Raw genomic sequence first — 16,833 nt, 5'->3', positions numbered from 1 at the left:
CAAGCCTAAGCCTGGCCACTACAACATCAGTCAGTCTGTTCACATTGCAAGTTGCTCCATAAACATACTTATCTACGTTCATGTTATCATAGTGGGTTATAGATCTACTCAGGCTTCTAACTGCATTCCTATAACAATCATTTTCATTATTTACTTCTCTCCTAATATTATTCCTAATGCTAGACACAGTTATACCAAAGTTATATTCTACATTCTCCTTCTCGATACTCTGATTGTCTACAAGAGAATGGTGTGCGAAACACAATAAAACCTGACTTTTATTCTTCACTGGAGTTTACCTGGAGAGAGTTCCGGGGGTCAACGCCCCCGCGGCCCGGTCTGAGACCAGGCCTCCTGGTGGATCAGAGCCTGATCAACCAGGCTGTTGCTGCTGGCTGCACGCAAACCAACGTACGAGCCACAGCCCGGCTGATCCGGAACTGACTTTAGGTGCTTGTCCAGTGCCAGCTTGAAGACTGCCAGGGGTCTGTTGGTAATCCCCCTTATGTGTGCTGGGAGGCAGTTGAACAGTCTCGGGCCCCTGACACTTATTGTATGGTCTCTTAACGTGCTAGTGACACCCCTGCTTTTCATTGGGGGGATGGTGCATCGTCTGCCAAGTCTTTTGCTTTCGTAGTGAGTGATTTTCGTGTGCAAGTTCGGTACTAGTCCCTCTAGGATTTTCCAGGTGTATATAATCATGTATCTCTCCCTCCTGCGTTCCAGGGAATACAGGTTTAGGAACCTCAAGCGCTCCCAATAATTGAGGTGTTTTATCTCCGTTATGCGCGCCGTGAAAGTTCTCTGTACATTTTCTAGGTCGGCAATTTCACCTGCCTTGAAAGGTGCTGTTAGTGTGCAGCAATATTCCAGCCTAGATAGAACAAGTGACCTGAAGAGTGTCATCATGGGCTTGGCCTCCCTAGTTTTGAAGGTTCTCATTATCCATCCTGTCATTTTTCTAGCAGATGCGATTGATACAATGTTATGGTCCTTGAAGGTGAGATCCTCCGACATGATCACTCCCAGGTCTTTGACGTTGGTGTTTCGCTCTATTTTGTGGCCAGAATTTGTTTTGTACTCTGATGAAGATTTAATTTCCTCATGTTTACCATATCTGAGTAATTGAAATTTCTCATAGACTTATTTTTAGTATAATTTCTTGCAATCATTGACAAGCTAGTTTTTTTCACAGAAACTCAAAACGCCTGCTACTTTCTTCATCACTGAAAAGAAAGAAAGTGGCACATGAAAAAAATGTGAACCTTTGTAAGACTATACTTATTACATATGACTATAAAAAAGCTAAATACTAGTGTAGAAGATTGCTATCCTACCCTCTACCATGGACCTATTGCAGAAATAACAAATAAAAGGCAGGTGTTTTGTGGGCGTGTAGTGTTTTCGGAGGATTTATTTCATATTGTTTGTTACAGGAGAATCGGAATGCCATGCAACAGATGGCGTCCCACACCAACAACATAGAGCGTGCCATCGCCGCCTTTCAACAGGAACAGATGGAAGGTCGCAGTAACAATACCCAGAAGTGAGATGAACCTTCAAGCATCACTCTGTCCCCCTCCTCCTCTTCCTCTTACGATTATCATCTATTGATGCGATATAATTTACTTTTTGACATTATTTCCTCATTTGTGTAGTACTCCACTGTTAATTTATTGGCGTCATCTTCTGTTGTTGATTTTGCAGTTGATGTCAAAAGATACCAAGATTAGTCTAATTAAGTTTACTTCACAAAATGTTGATATTTAATATTTTTGATGTCCCTATCAGTTACTTATACAAACTTATGCTGGTGTCATTAGCAGTTGTAACTGACGTCATCACCTGTTTGTAGCGTAGCGTAGCTACCTGGTATTATCATCATTCGTTATCTCTTGTTAAGTTTAGCTGTTAACTACGACATTAAAAAACTTTTGTACATATATATTTCTCTTTTTACAGACTAGTCAAAACTTCATCTCATTATCTATCACCCTAGCCAACACTAACATTATACACCACCCTATCAACACTAACACTATCCATCACCCTATCCAACACTAAAATTATCCACCACCCTATCACTCATTCTACCTAAACCCCTTCCCAATGTAGACTGCAGGAGTATCGACATGAAGTGATGGCCATGAACCAGAGTAAGGAGCAGCTGGAGCGACTTTGCTTCTCGCTAAGAGACGAGATGCGTGAGACTGCCACCAAGGTGGACACCATCACCCAGGAGTTGACATCTCTTGAGGCTAATATCAGGATGCAAGGCAGACTCCTGGAGGACAACAGTAAGAGAAACTTGGTAAGAAATATTGCAATAAAATACATCTACACACATGTATATATCCAAGACAAGCCACGGGGGGAGGGGGAATCTTTAGCTCAAGTACTTTCACACTTCTCAGTGCGCCATCAGGAGCTATGCAGTTTCAAGGCAGCAACTGAAGGAGTGAGGGGAAGTTTTCTCAGGGTAGCGCAGTGCGGGTTTGTCACCTGCCGCAGTCAGATGGGTTTCAGACCTAACATATTAACTGGTGTGCAGTTTGTGTAGCGGCAGTAACACAAGCTGGACACGAGTTTGTGTTCTGTGTAGAACTGGTGAAGTAAAAAGTATCTTACGTGTTACGCAGACTCCAGTATTGCCTACTCCCATAGTGCCGTTGATGCCCCTGCCTCCCCAGGATAACAAGATGTCTGAGACAGCCAGGCTGGCTCTGGAGGGCAAGTGAGTACGTTCTTCAGTTGCATATAAATAGTTCATTACCACTGAAGATTGTTCAGCTATCAAAACTTTGCGGCCTAGTCCCTGGACCCATTATGTACCTCTGTAATCTTTTGACTACCGCTCACAGGATGGGTATAGGGTGCATAATAATTATATTAAACTAACTAATGAGTTGTTTGCAACTTGTGGTGGTGTATGCTGTATTTGAGTAACATATATGGCGGTGTGGCGTGCTTAGTGTTATTTTAGTTTATTTTAGAGTTTGTGAGTGGTAGAGTTACAGATTTAGGAATAGCCTATAATGTGCTGAAGAATAAAGTCACAATACCGTGACTGGATCAATACACAAATAACCCATATTTAGAGAAAAGCTTACGACGACGCTTCGACCCTACTTGAACCGAAGCTTTCTCCTATGTGCGGGTTATATGTGTACTATAATGTGCTGGGGTGTATAGTGTTAGAATGGTATATATTAACTTAGTGTGGTGTGTATAGTGTTAGGGTAATGTATACTATATTAATATGGTGTGTATAGTGCTAGGGTAATGTATAATATATTATGGTGTAATTTTTAGATAATGTACACTGTTAAAATGGTGTATATAGTATTAATGTTATTGAGGCGTGTATAGTGTTAATGTATACTATGACAGGTGTATACTTGTGATTTATTGACATATATACCCTACTTGAACTATATACTCGTATCAGAGCTATTTATTCCATGAAATTATTTATCCATCCTAGGATCTATCTGTAAATATAATTTATATATTTATTTATTTGAGTTATATCGCATTGATAATTGAGTTGTAATGACTGACTGCAGGATCATCCAGATGAACACCACCATTCAGGACCTGACACAGAGACTTAACCAGGAAGTCAAGAAGAGAGATAAGGTTGAGACGGAAATCAACACCAGGTAACGAACTCCCTCGTTCTGTTCATCTCGTTAGTTACTTTCTCGGTAAATGGACACGTATGCAACTAATGTGACATTTTATTGTGGCAACGTTTCGCTCTCCGGAAGCTTTGTTGAGCTGTAACGGTTTGACAAAGCTCCTGGAGAGCGAAACGTTGCCACAATAAAATGTCACATTGGTTGCATCTGTGTACAGTTACCTAACATTTTGTCGGTAATTCTACCATTATTACTAGTTACTTTCTCCTCTATTTCATCTTTACGCTTCAGTCATATTCTGATATTCTATACTTATTCTTGTTCATATCTGATTCGTTTATCTTATTTTACTCTTTTTATATTCCTATTTCTTATAATTGTACTCTTCCATGTCTTTATTTCTCTATAACTCTTTTTCTCACACTTTCGCCTCTATAAGTATTTACCCACTTTTTGTGTTTTTAAATTTGATCTTCGCATTTCTCCCTTATCTTTGACGCTTTGAGCATTGTGTCCACTTTTCTGACTCGTTTTTAGTCTATATACTGTAGATGAGTCACAGGGATGTCAGGAAATATTTCTTGGGCCTCGGGGTGTCAAAAAGTGGAATAACCTGGGCGGAGTAGCAGTGGAGGCCGACTCCATACAGTATTGATAACAGGTACGATGACTTATAAATGGTGGAAGATGTGAAGAGGTAATCTTAGGTGATCAGTCTCTCAGCCGTGATAAATCTAAAGTAGATGCACAAAGAGACTTATATACTAGAGCCAGGTGAGGCAAAACAATAGACGACGTCACAGGTGATCAGACCTCTCTCATGGAAGTATGTCATGCAACTAGATTGCATGAATTCTCTGTACCAAGATGTCAAGATGCTGCTGTGTTAGACAAGTATTTTTTATGAATGGTATACAAAACCAACAGGTAAGTGAATGTAACACATGTCTAGAACTTGGGCATTCGCAGTAAAGATACAAAAGTATTGCACATGTGACTTATTTATCTGCTTGTCATCTTTGTATATCATTAATATAAAAATAATAAGTTAAAAGAACCAGAATCTGAGACTCGACCTCTGCAACCATAAATAGGTGAATAAACACACGCACACCTTTGTACTCCAGTAGCCATCATCCGCCTCACCACCCGTTATAACTCTCTTTAGACAAACACAGATGCACTATAATACGATCTTTTATTGACAACGTTTCGTCCACACAGTGGGCTTTATCAAATTACAAACATCTACCTGGGTGAATAGTACATGAGTATTTATAGGGTGGAGAGTCGGGTGGAGAATGCTGGGTAGGTTGGATTTGAGAAGGGACTGTAAAGTCCCTTATTTTTCCATCGGGTAGGTATTTTATACCATTTATCTCCATAACTGTCTCTCGCAGGATGAACGAGCTGCTGGAGGACTACAGCCATACCAAAGTAGAGAAGGACAGGGAGTTGCGTGAGTTTGACGAGAAGATGAGGGAACTTCAGTCTGGATTCAGCGCTAGCGAGAAGAAAAGGATTCTTATGGAAATCTCGTCCGTCACCCAGGAGCTTTCTCGCAAGATTGACGAAAAGTATGTGTGTCGCATGCTTTCTATATTTTTATTCCTTTTCGATGGTGCTTTCACGCTGGCGAAGGTCTCTGGATCCGAGGAATTGAAGCTATTCCATTCGTGATCATCTCCCATTCTCTAGGCCTAGCATAACACTTCCTGGTTTAGCGCTTCTCCGTAAATATAATAATAATAATACTTTAATTGCATCACTGTGTAGTGTATCTCGACAGATATTAGCAGTCAGAAAATCTGATTATATTTGACAATGAAATTTTAATTTTTGACATTTCCAGTGTATATAAAAAAATCTTAAATTATCAATATTTAATAGGGAGTCCTGTATGGACGCACACAGGTGCAGCTTGCAGGTCACCTTTAAAAGTAGAGGGATATTTTTTCCAGACACAACGTACTCTCATACCTCTAGAGTGTTCCCTTTCTCTCTGTTAATCGGAACTTAGCATGTTCTCTGCCAGTCATTGGTCACTTGTACTTCAACAATCAGTCATTGGTCACTTGTACTTCAACAATCTATCTCATTTTTTTTTAAATTAGTCCTAGTCCCATTCACCTTTGGGTACTTTTTCTACTTTTACCTACCTTACTGCTTCAGTCATCCTTCATACTCACTTTTGGCATTTCACTAATTTGAAAATACCCTCTTCCTTCGTATTCCAAGAATTCAGTTTCTTTTTCCCACTTCATCGTGTGCAGTCAATGATATCTTGAACTTTAATCTCCATTATCTAACACACCTTCCTCTGCAGCATCTTGCCACTTACACTCAAAACAAATTCCTCTGCTTCTTAAGTTTCCTCATTCTATTTGTCTCTCTCCAAAACTTATTCTCAGCAAAATTTGTTTAACACATTTGTTGAGAGGTAACTGTTGAGTGTGATGTGTACAGAGAGGCCAAGCTGCGGGACGACACTGTACATAAACTGACGGTGATCCAGAACACCCTCCTGGAGGAAAACAAGCGGAGGGCCGACAAGGAGAAGGAGCTGCAGGACAAGGTGGAAGCTCAGTTAAAAGAGGCTAAATTATACGGAGACGAAAGCACAGACTCCCTGAGGAAGCACATTGATGTGAGTGTGTAACTGGTTACCTCTTGCTATATTTCGCTAATCTTTTGATGTGGTAGTTTTTTTTTTAGCGAAATGGATCGATAAATTAGTGGAAAGACTCTGTCAAGTTACCAAACCCTAAATTGAGCAAGACATTATATAACTTAAGACCTGCGTCAGCATAAATTGACCTGTTTCTCCTGAATAACAATATCTTCTTCCCCTCTAGTTATGTGTCTCTCATACATTACTTACTTATCATTATTATTTGAAGTACTGTATGCTTGAGAGACAGGTTGGCTTCTGTGCCATACTGTATCATATAGTATGAATTTCACATAGTACATGTGTGACACCCATCTTATGTGATGGAGTATGAGGGGAACCTATCCTGTGTAGTGTATCCAACTGTAATTATTTCATATTTTAATCTTGCAAGATGTCATACAGTTAAGAGTAGCTGCATATTAGTAAAAATGAGAGCAACTGTTATCTGTTTTCAAGATTAAAGTACGTATGATATATATTGTACAGGTTAATTGTAGCCTTAGTGACTCGCATGCAGTTGGTACGCTGTGGACTTAATTGAGTTAGTAGCTGACCATTGTTTGTGCCTGCAGCAACATGGGGAGCAGACGAGAAACAAACACGAGGAGATGAAGAGTCACATCAGTGAATTGGACAATCAGCTAAAGACCCACCGTTTGGAGCACCAGAAAGTGTTGGCTGCTGAGATCACTGACAGACAGAACAGCATCAAGGTACCTAAAAGCCATCATATAATTAGCTCAGTTTGATTCCTAAGTTGTCACAACTACACCTCAAATTGGAGATGAAATTGGACAATGTGCCAGCCCCGTCCTGGACCTTTATTAAGTCAGGTGTCCAGCACGGATAGCAAGATCATTTTAGGAAAATGAATACAGATGCAACTAATGTGACATTTTATTGTGGCAACCTTTCGCTCTCCAGGAGCTTTGTAAAGCCGTTACGTAACCATTATTACTAAGATCGTTTTAGTTTCAGTTTCACTATGTGAATTAGTTGTTAATTGTTCCAGCCACAGTACCGTAACCTTTATTTTTTGTCCTGTGATTTTTAAATACAAATTGAATTTAATTTAAAATCTAATCAGCTCTGATTTCAGAGTGGAGAGAGAACCATGTGTCTACTACTTGCATATCACAAAATTATGTTTAATACCTCTCTCCAATTCTTCTTATGGAAATAAAATATTATAGCATAACGTATAAAATAGTAAGCTTGATACCTTGAATTAAGTCAGTCTCCCTCTTGAGCAATTCCAACCCTGTAGGAAGGAAACCTATAAAACTGCCGTTGCTACTGAACCCGTAGTGGAATGTTTGTTGATATTCTCAACGCATTGCTAAAGTCTCCCATATCATTATCTTGTTTAAAAACACATCCTATATGGAGTTTATTACCTAGTAACTTTGTCATGATTGTGACCAGATCTACCTGGAGTTCATTACCTTTGTAACTTGTTCAGCTATCAAAAACTTTGGGGCCCAGTCCCTGGACCCATTATGTACCTCTGTAAGCCTTTGACTACCGTCCACAGGATGAGTATCGGGTGCACAATAAAGGTATTAAAGTATGACAAGAAAGGTATCCTTCGTGATGGCTTTTGATGTGAAAACCATCCTTGTGATGGAGTATGACAGGGAAAACCATTCTGTAAAGTGGAGTGTGACAAGAAAATCATCCTGCATGATTAGTGTATTAAGTAAAAATAGTTCATATTCTAACCTTATTAAATTATTTGTTCAAATGCATATTTCCCAAGAATAAAATTCGTACTTTATGCACGTTTGCAATCTTTTTAGATTAAGTACTCATTCCGTACTGTCTTGATTACTCGTGGCAGGTGTTAGAGGGCAAAGTTTATGACGTGGACGATCGCTCGAGGCTGGGCATATCGGAGCTGCAAGCGGCCATTGGCAACGTCAACAAGAACGCTCAGAATCAGAAACCCGCACCCGACGTCGATGAAGTTAGTTTTCCAACTTTTATATTTTATTTTAACATTTACTTCTAATAAATCTACATGTATATGCACATGACAAACACACACGACGACACTGTTGGCTCACGCTGTCTAGATTGGCAGGGTTTTAGGAATATTTTTAGTGGATAAAATGAATGTCAAGTTGATATTCACCGTTGTGGGTAGCATTCAGTAACAAATTTCTATGCAAACAATATTCTGATATCCATAGTGATTTTATATTAATAAGTCACTGTGTAACTATTGGTATTTTATTTGGTAATTAGTGTAGCGACACCAACTTACAGCTTAGAGAAAGCATCAAAGATTATAATATGTTTCTCTGTGTGTGATCGAGGACTGTTTGTCCTATTTTCATTGGGGTCCTTCAGTCTTGTCCCCAAAGATGCGACCCACACCAGTCGACTAACACCAAGGTACCTATTTGCTTTATGGGTGAATGGGGATATCAGGTGTAAGCATTGAAGGACCACAGTGAAAATCAGACTGACTCCTCGATGACGCACCGACTTTCTTGGGTTATCCTGGGTGACTAACTCTCCGGGTTAAAAATCCGAACAAAATCTTATCTCTTACCAACAGATCCTCAGGTTGAAGGCTGAGAATAATAATGGCATACGTGAACAGATGGCTAAGGATGTAGCTCGCTTGGAGAACCGCCTCAGTGAGGTAGAAACAAAGCTAAAACAGCAAGACGAAAGCATAGACAACAAAATACAGGCTGTGAGTATAGCCGCATAAATAATTGTCGTAATATATATTATGTTACTTAGAATCACTACCTAGTTTAATTAAATGACTTTGCCACTTAATGTGTTAAGTACCTGACCATGAAGACTGCAATAAACTACAATGCTTGATCTCACTAACAGTCCAAGGCTCATGGTCAGTCAGCCAACACCATCATGGGTGACAAGATGCAACAACAGATCGATTCTTTGATCTTCACCCAAGGGCGTCTAAGGAAGGATGTTGATGCGTTGCAGACTAAAGTACAGGTGAGATAACAAACGTCAGGTGGGTGGGTGGGTGTAGGTGGTCCCCATATGCAGAAAAATCAGCCTGAGAGCAAACATTTTTGATCGATATCCTTCTATCTCCACAATACTTGTATATTATTTGTCTTTGTTAGTGTGGTTAAGGGGTTTTATCACTTAGCTCTCTCTTGCAGGATGCTCCCAAAAATATAGAGAACCTGAAGGATCAGTTGATTGATGCAGAGTCTAAAATGAGTGCCAAACTAGACCAGGAGAGGAAGGAAAGGATGGATGACGTAAAGGAACTTAGAGACGATATCGATCGTATCATTGGCAAGGGAGAGAAGAATGCGGCATCGCTGGTTAGCTTGGTGAGTGTGTGACACTTCACCAGTCATTAATTATATGTAAAACAGCTTGCAGAGTGCCTACTTAGGTAATTATGTCCAGATTCTGATGCCTTTGATGTGTCAAGCTTCCGCAGGAGTCTCATCACTACTTCAAATCCTAGTTACAATTTTTCTTGTCCATCTCACCTGATATCTCTGCTCTCAATGGTTTATCAAGAAGAACAGTCTGCAGGTTTCATATCTCAGTGGTACAACGTTAAGTTCACCATCAAAAGAACCAAGATCCCACCACCTGGTGTCATTGTTCATCTAGCGGTAAATACATACGTAGGAGATTGAGACACTTATGCAACATATGGGAATCTTTATTGATAAACATTTCCATATGTTGCGTAAGTGTTTCAATCTTCAGCTTGTTGGTTTAAAAACCATTTATCACACAGATACGTAGGAGTTAGCCGACTATTGTGAATCGCATCCTAGGGATGGATCAAAAGATTCCAACAGAAATAAGCCACACTGGTTTGCTTTCTTCGGGTTGTCCTGGATTGTTTTTGTTTTTTTTTAATTACCGAGGTTATATATCCGAAAAAAATTCTTCTATATTTATTGCTTTCTCCCCTTCCACATACATCAGTGGTTCTGTACTCGCCTATACTCAGCCATATGTGGTTGCAGGGGTCGAGTCTTGGCTCCCGGCCCCATGTAGGGTGTGTGTGTGCATGTGCCTGCCAGTCATCCCTACACTAATATTACCACAGGCGCGGCTGAACCAGGACGTGGACGAGACGCAGACGGGGATGAAGAAACTGGCCGAGGCGGTGCACGTGGTGAAAACGACGCTTTCTACCAAGCTCAAAGATGAGATCAAGCTGCGGGAGCAGGAAAGTGTCATTGTGCGGCGCGATGTGGATCGACTCAACGCCAAGTATGTCGAGCTCAGGCAGATGACCACCGCTGCGGCATCTTAGCTTCCTCAATTCCCTTACCTGGACCTGGAGTTTACCTGGAGAGGGTTTCGGGGGTCAACACCCCTTAGCAACAACAATAATAATAATAATATTAATGTAATAAATATATTTAAAAAACACACATGTTACGAAGTTGTGTTAACTGCTTGTGTATTCTTAAAAAAATCCTAATACTAATCTTTTTATCGTGTTTATTCTATGTAGGTAAGATGAAAGTTACAAATTATGATTAATTTACTTGTAAGAAATAATTCAGCATAAAGTACTGAATGCTTGAAGAGTTAAAGGAATAGGTTTGGCACTCGCAAAACATTATTAATTACCTATTGTTTGTATTTTTTTTTTTTTTTTTTTTTTTTTTTTTTTTTCGCCGGTACTCTCCCGGCCCGGGTCTTTTCCAAGTAGTTTTGTATTGTACGTGAATTTTTTTTATACTTTAAAACGTGTGCATTATTTAATTGAAGTTTGAAAATATGTAACTAATATAATAAAACAGCTGGAAAATAATATTTCTTTATCAGTACAGTGCAGGAGAATAAACTTAGAATTAGTTTATCATTAATTATTGCCAACTACAGTTTGCTGCGCACACGTAACTGTTGTTCATTACTCTTTAGTTTTGGGTATAAGGTGACCCGCAGCTCAGCGGTTCCATTTGTCCCATGACGTGTTATAAGAGTAACAATCTCTGCTTTACCTGTGCAGGACTCCAGTGTTGATGGTGCCCACAGCTCATAATATGTAGCAAAATATTATTACAATCCAGACTAAGCGCTAAACCCAAAAGGATCCTACAGTGCTGCAGCATAACAGGTCGCAAAGGGTTTTTATAAGTCATGGGCAAATATGTAGATATTACAGAGGCGGGTCATTTCATTCATCAAGATATATACTAGTGGGTAATTTATCTAGTTACAAAAAGTAGATACTGCTTCAGATTTAACAATAAAAGGATTGGTAATTTGCTGTGTTTCTTTGAACCTGGTGTTTTTGTTTGTGACAACATCTTGTGTTTCTTTGAACCTGGTGTTTTTATTAGTGATAGCATCTTGTGTTTCTTTGAACCTGGTGTTTTTATTAGTGATAGCATCTTGTGTTTCTTTGAACCTGGTGTTTTTATTAGTGATAGCATCTTGTGTTTCTTTGAACCTGGTGTTTTTATTAGTGATAGCATCTTGTGTTTCTTTGAACCTGGTGTTTTTATTAGTGATAGCATCTTGTGTTTCTTTGAACCTGGTGTTTCTGTTAGTGACAACATCTTGTGTTTCCTGAATGGGCACAAGTAAGCACATCCAGCTAGTGTCTGACCTTGAGATATATTGTGCACATAGGAGAGATGAGCTTATAACGACGACGTTTCGGTCCGACTTGGACCATCTGCAAAGTCACATTAACAGAAAGGAGAGAAGGAGGGAGTATATATAGGCCAGAATAGAACCATTCTTATTATCTCAGACACTACCAGACATGTGTATATACTGTACTAAGATGCGAAAGAAGAACAGTAAATAATATACCTTATGCAAACTGTGTAAGGGGTGGGTGCATAATGGATGTGTTCAATTATAGTAATGGTGCCAGATTTCATTTTGTTTGTAACAAATATACTTTGGCACAGTTACCCTTTAGCAATGATGACAATGATTTACCCAATTTTAATACAAATAACCCCTTGCCATATGTTGATGACTATGATTGTTTTATGAAAACAGGCCTTCACTTTATTCATGTCAACGCGAGATCACTTTTTCCAAAACTGGCAGAGATTAGGATCCTAACTAATAGAACTAGGGCGGCAGTTATATCCATTTCTGAATCCTGGTTGGATGATACGGTGACTGACGACGAGGTAAAAATAGAAGGTTTCAATATAAAAAGCTTAGATAGGAATAGAAAAGGTGGTGGGGTATGTGGCTACATAAGAAATGACTTAGCTTACATCCCAAGACCTGACTTAAATGACAATAAGCTGGAGATTCTGTTTAGAAGTGCTACTACCGAAGGCAAAACCCATCTTAGTAGGAACTAGTTACCGTCCTCCCACCCACTTTTTAGATTTTGCCACCGAAGTGGCTAGTTTATTGTGCACTCCATATCCATCCTGTGGACGGTAGCGCGAGAGCATGTGGATACACAAAAGGCCTAGGAACTAGGCCCCAAAGGGTTAACAGGAATACATATGGATTTATATCTACATATCTATAGTTCACTTATCTGTTACAAGCAAATTTAGGAAATTTGCTTAGTATATCTGGTATCTTATTTTCATTAATAAGATATCTTGACATGTCACATAGGTTATTATACTGTCTGTCTCTGTATTCCTCAATAAGTGGACAATTAAGCACATAGTGTTCAAGAGAGTGACCATATGCCTGATCACATAATTTACATTTAGTTTGATCATCATCTGTGTGTCTCCCAAACTGCCAGAAGTACTTGTAACCAAGCCTAAGCCTGGCCACTACAACATCAGTCAGTCTGTTCACATTGCAAGTTGCTCCATAAACATACTTATCTACGTTCATGTTATCATAGTGGGTTATAGATCTACTCAGGCTTCTAACTGCATTCCTATAACAATCATTTTCATTATTTACTTCTCTCCTAATATTATACCTAATGCTAGACACAGTTATACCAAAGTTATATTCTACATTCTCCTTCCGGGTACTCTTCTTGGCTAACATATCAACTTTATCATGAAGGAGTAATCCAATGTGTGATGGGATCCATAGCAATTGTACATTAATTCCTTTGTCCCTAATTTTTGAGTATCTATACCTGGCTTCCCCAATGAGCATGTTGTTGGAGTCATTATATGAGTCAAGAGCCTTCAATGATGACATAGAATCAGTAATGATGATAGAGTCAAGCTCAGCGCCATTAGGATTGCAAACAATTCAGTTTGCAGTGTAGACGCCCAGTTGTTAATTCTTATGCCTAACTCAACAAATTTATTATCGTTCTTAACTAGGGAGGTCGCAACAAGAGCAGATGCAGCCCTGCCAGAAGACTCCTGTTTAGATCCATCAGTGTATATAACTTGTGATAGCTTATTACTACCGGCTAGGTGAGAAATTTCTTCTTGAGCAGTTGCTCTAACAAGAGATTTAAGGAAGGGATTACTAGCAATGAGCTTCTTGGGAGGGACTTGTAGGTATGTGATATTAAATGAACAAATCTTCCACGGAGGGGTGAAATGCTCTTGTTGCCTACAGTGATACAGTTCATGTAGGTTATAAAACTTAATGCAATTGCACGTTTTCACAATCCATTTAGATCTGTGTGTATTTACCTCTAGACACTTGGTAAGATTCACTGTGACAGTGTCTGGTTCGTTTCTCAACATTCTAATACCGAGTACAGTGTTAATTTCAACAATCCTATCACTGATATTAGAAATACCAAGCTCCTTCCTCATGTTAAGAACTTTTGTAGATCTGGGACAGCCAAGAATAATCCTGAGAGCTTCATTTTGCATTAACTCCAAGGGTCGGAGAGAACTTTCTCTAGCTAATATCAACATGGGACCAGCATAATCAATTAAGGGCCTAACATAGGCTATGTACATCATTCTCACGATTCTCACATTAGCACCATAGTTGGGATTGTAGCCAGCAACAGCTTTGAGAGCATTTAGCCTAGCTTTGCATTTCTTGTTTAGTTGTGGTATAGTGGATTTGTTAAAGGGTACATCTACACCAAGATATCTGTGAGTTTTAACGTAGCTAATGATTTCACCCTGCAAATAGATGGGTGGGGGATGTCGTTTGCTTGTTAATACCTTTGTTTTAGAGGAAGATATTATGAGGCCTAGTCGATTACAAATTGCTTGAACTTCATTAAGAATGGTATTCATCTTCTTATGCCCTGTTGTATGGATCATGATATCATCAGCATAGCTTATAGCTATATGTTTAGGTGAGGCAGGTAGAGCATTTAGGAGAGCATTAATCAGAATATTAAATAGCATGGGACTAAGAACTCCTCCCTGCGGTGTACCTAAAGACATTTCTTTAGAATCACTTCTGAAGCCTTGGTAAAGGACAGAGGATACTCTATTTGACAGGTATCCTATTATCCAGCAGAGTAAGCTACCACCAATATTCATTTTGGCTAGTTCATGTAGTATAACGGTTCTGTTCGCAATATCAAATGCAGATTTTAGATCAAGAAAAGTGGTAAAACTAGTAGAGGTGTGTGCAGTGAGAAAGGTGGAAATACAGTTCTGCACACTTACCTTTCATGAACCCATAGAGGTAGGGGGAAAGTTGGTGTCTGATTCTGTAGTACAGTCTGTTAAGCATCATTCTTTCAAAAGTTTTACAAAGACAACTAGTTAAGGAGATCGGCCTAAATGTATCAGGCTGTTGGGGCTTAGGGATAGGCACAATGAGACTATTGGTCCAGGAAGTAGGAAGAACGCCCTCAATGTAACTGAGATTATACAGTGCCAACAAAGGGTTATCAGGCACGTGCCTTAGAGTTCTGAGAATATCATAGGTTATAACATCCTCTCCAGGAGCAGTTGATCGACCTTTGGTTAATGCATTATCTAATTCATACTCGGTAAAGAGGCAATCACTCTCATCAATATTTTGGCTCATAAAATTAATCAGTTTCAACATTTCTTCAGAAGTACTCTCTAAATTTTTTCTAATATGAGATGGAAGGCTTTCATGCCTGGATGTTTTGGACCAGTCATTTATGAGGTCATTTGCTTTTTCAAGAGGAAAGGGATGAGCAACATTGCCAGTCTTTTTCCTGGTTATTTTATTTATACCTTTCCAAGCCAAACTCAAAGGGGTGGACCTATTTAATCCACTAACAAACTGTTCCCATTCATGTTGCCTAAGTTCTTCCTTTCTATTCCTTGCATTTGTTAGTGCAGCTTGGAACGTTCTGAGCAGGTCTGGGGTTCTACATTCACGGTATGGATATAAATTCTCTGGAAAATGTACAAAGGAGGATGAAAAAGTTGATCCCATGTATCAGAAACCTTCCCTATGAGGATAGACTAAGGGCCCTGAAACTGCACTCTCTAGAAAGACGTAGAATTAGGGGGGATATGATTGAGGTGTATAAATGGAAGACAGGAATAAATAAAGGGGATGTAAATAGTGTGCTGAAAATATCTAGCCTAGACAGGACTCGCAGCAATGGTTTTAAGTTGGAAAAATTCAGATTCAGGAAGGATATAGGAAAGTACTGGTTTGGTAATAGAGTTGTGGATGAGTGGAACAAACTCCCAAGTACAGTTATAGAGGCCAGAACGTTGTGTAGCTTTAAAAATAGGTTGGATAAATACATGAGTAGATGTGGGTGGGTGTGAGTTAGACCTGATAGCTTGTGCTACCAGGTCGGTTGCCGTGTTCCTCCCTTAAGTCAATGTGACCTGACCTGACTAGGTTGGGTGCATTGGCTTAAGCTGGTAGGAGACTTGGACCTGCCTCGCATGGGCCAGTAGGCCTTCTTCAGTGTTCCTTCGTTCTTATGTTCTTATGTTTCTTATGTTAGATTGCGTAGTTGTGGATCATTATAGTATTTACATTGGTTTTTATTGTTATTTATAGTGGAGGGTCTTTGTTTCCTATTCCTGCCCACTTGATCTGTGAGAACACTCTCAATAGTGGTAATTAAATCATCATTAAATTTTTGTGTGCCAATGGGCTCGTAATTCTTATACTATTGATCCAAGTGGTTAATAAAGTTGTCTCTGTGTTCTGGTTTGAGAATAAGTTTCCTCCTTCTGTATTTAGCTCCTTGATTGCTGGAGATGTGATCAAGATTGACATTTGTTAGTCTTGGGAAGTGATCAGATAGAAGATCATCAACTATGACAGAGTCATGCATCGTATATGATGTATTAAATCCAAGACACAGATCTAGTATGCCACCATATATGTGAGTAGGTTCAGTAGTGCCCACAATTCGAACATTATCATGCTCATTTAGCAATCTCACTAGTTTAGTTCCATTGGTGTTTGTTATAGACCCACCAATATTCTTATGTCTGGCATTAAAATCTCCAAGAATGATGGTAGGTTCACTATTGATGCGATCTGGTAAAGCATCAGGTCGAAGCTGGTTCGCTGGGGCATAGAGATTAAAAATGTTTATGGAAAAATCGCCTGCATATACTTTGACACCATGATACTGCATGTTAACTCGACTCTGCAAGGAAAGGAGTGAATGTGGCAAGTTCTTTCTGACATACATCACACAACAGTTGGTTG

At 39.4% G+C, this 16,833-nt stretch overlaps 1 protein-coding gene across 1 annotated transcript in view; it reads left to right on the top strand.

The window, feature by feature from the left end:
* The window catches only part of LOC128705146 (putative leucine-rich repeat-containing protein DDB_G0290503), a 44,293-nt gene extending 32,745 nt beyond the window's left edge, over positions 1-11,548 (top strand). Inside the window, exons 5-16 of the mRNA XM_070096508.1 lie at positions 1,437-1,546; positions 2,116-2,311; positions 2,640-2,734; positions 3,567-3,662; positions 5,042-5,218; positions 6,108-6,288; positions 6,888-7,028; positions 8,156-8,281; positions 8,879-9,019; positions 9,169-9,294; positions 9,468-9,644; positions 10,385-11,548. Of these exons, the coding sequence (XP_069952609.1) occupies positions 1,437-1,546; positions 2,116-2,311; positions 2,640-2,734; positions 3,567-3,662; positions 5,042-5,218; positions 6,108-6,288; positions 6,888-7,028; positions 8,156-8,281; positions 8,879-9,019; positions 9,169-9,294; positions 9,468-9,644; positions 10,385-10,594 (1,776 nt within the window). The 3' untranslated portion in view covers positions 10,595-11,548. The remainder of the gene's footprint in view (positions 1-1,436; positions 1,547-2,115; positions 2,312-2,639; positions 2,735-3,566; positions 3,663-5,041; positions 5,219-6,107; positions 6,289-6,887; positions 7,029-8,155; positions 8,282-8,878; positions 9,020-9,168; positions 9,295-9,467; positions 9,645-10,384) is intronic.
* The last annotated feature ends 5,285 nt before the right edge of the window (positions 11,549-16,833 follow it).

This window comes from Cherax quadricarinatus, chromosome 4 (assembly GCF_038502225.1).
Source record: "Cherax quadricarinatus isolate ZL_2023a chromosome 4, ASM3850222v1, whole genome shotgun sequence".
NCBI classification, from domain to species: Eukaryota; Metazoa; Arthropoda; class Malacostraca; order Decapoda; family Parastacidae; genus Cherax; species Cherax quadricarinatus.
Note: the sequence above shows the minus strand (reverse complement) of the source record. Positions and strands in the feature narration are given on the sequence as shown.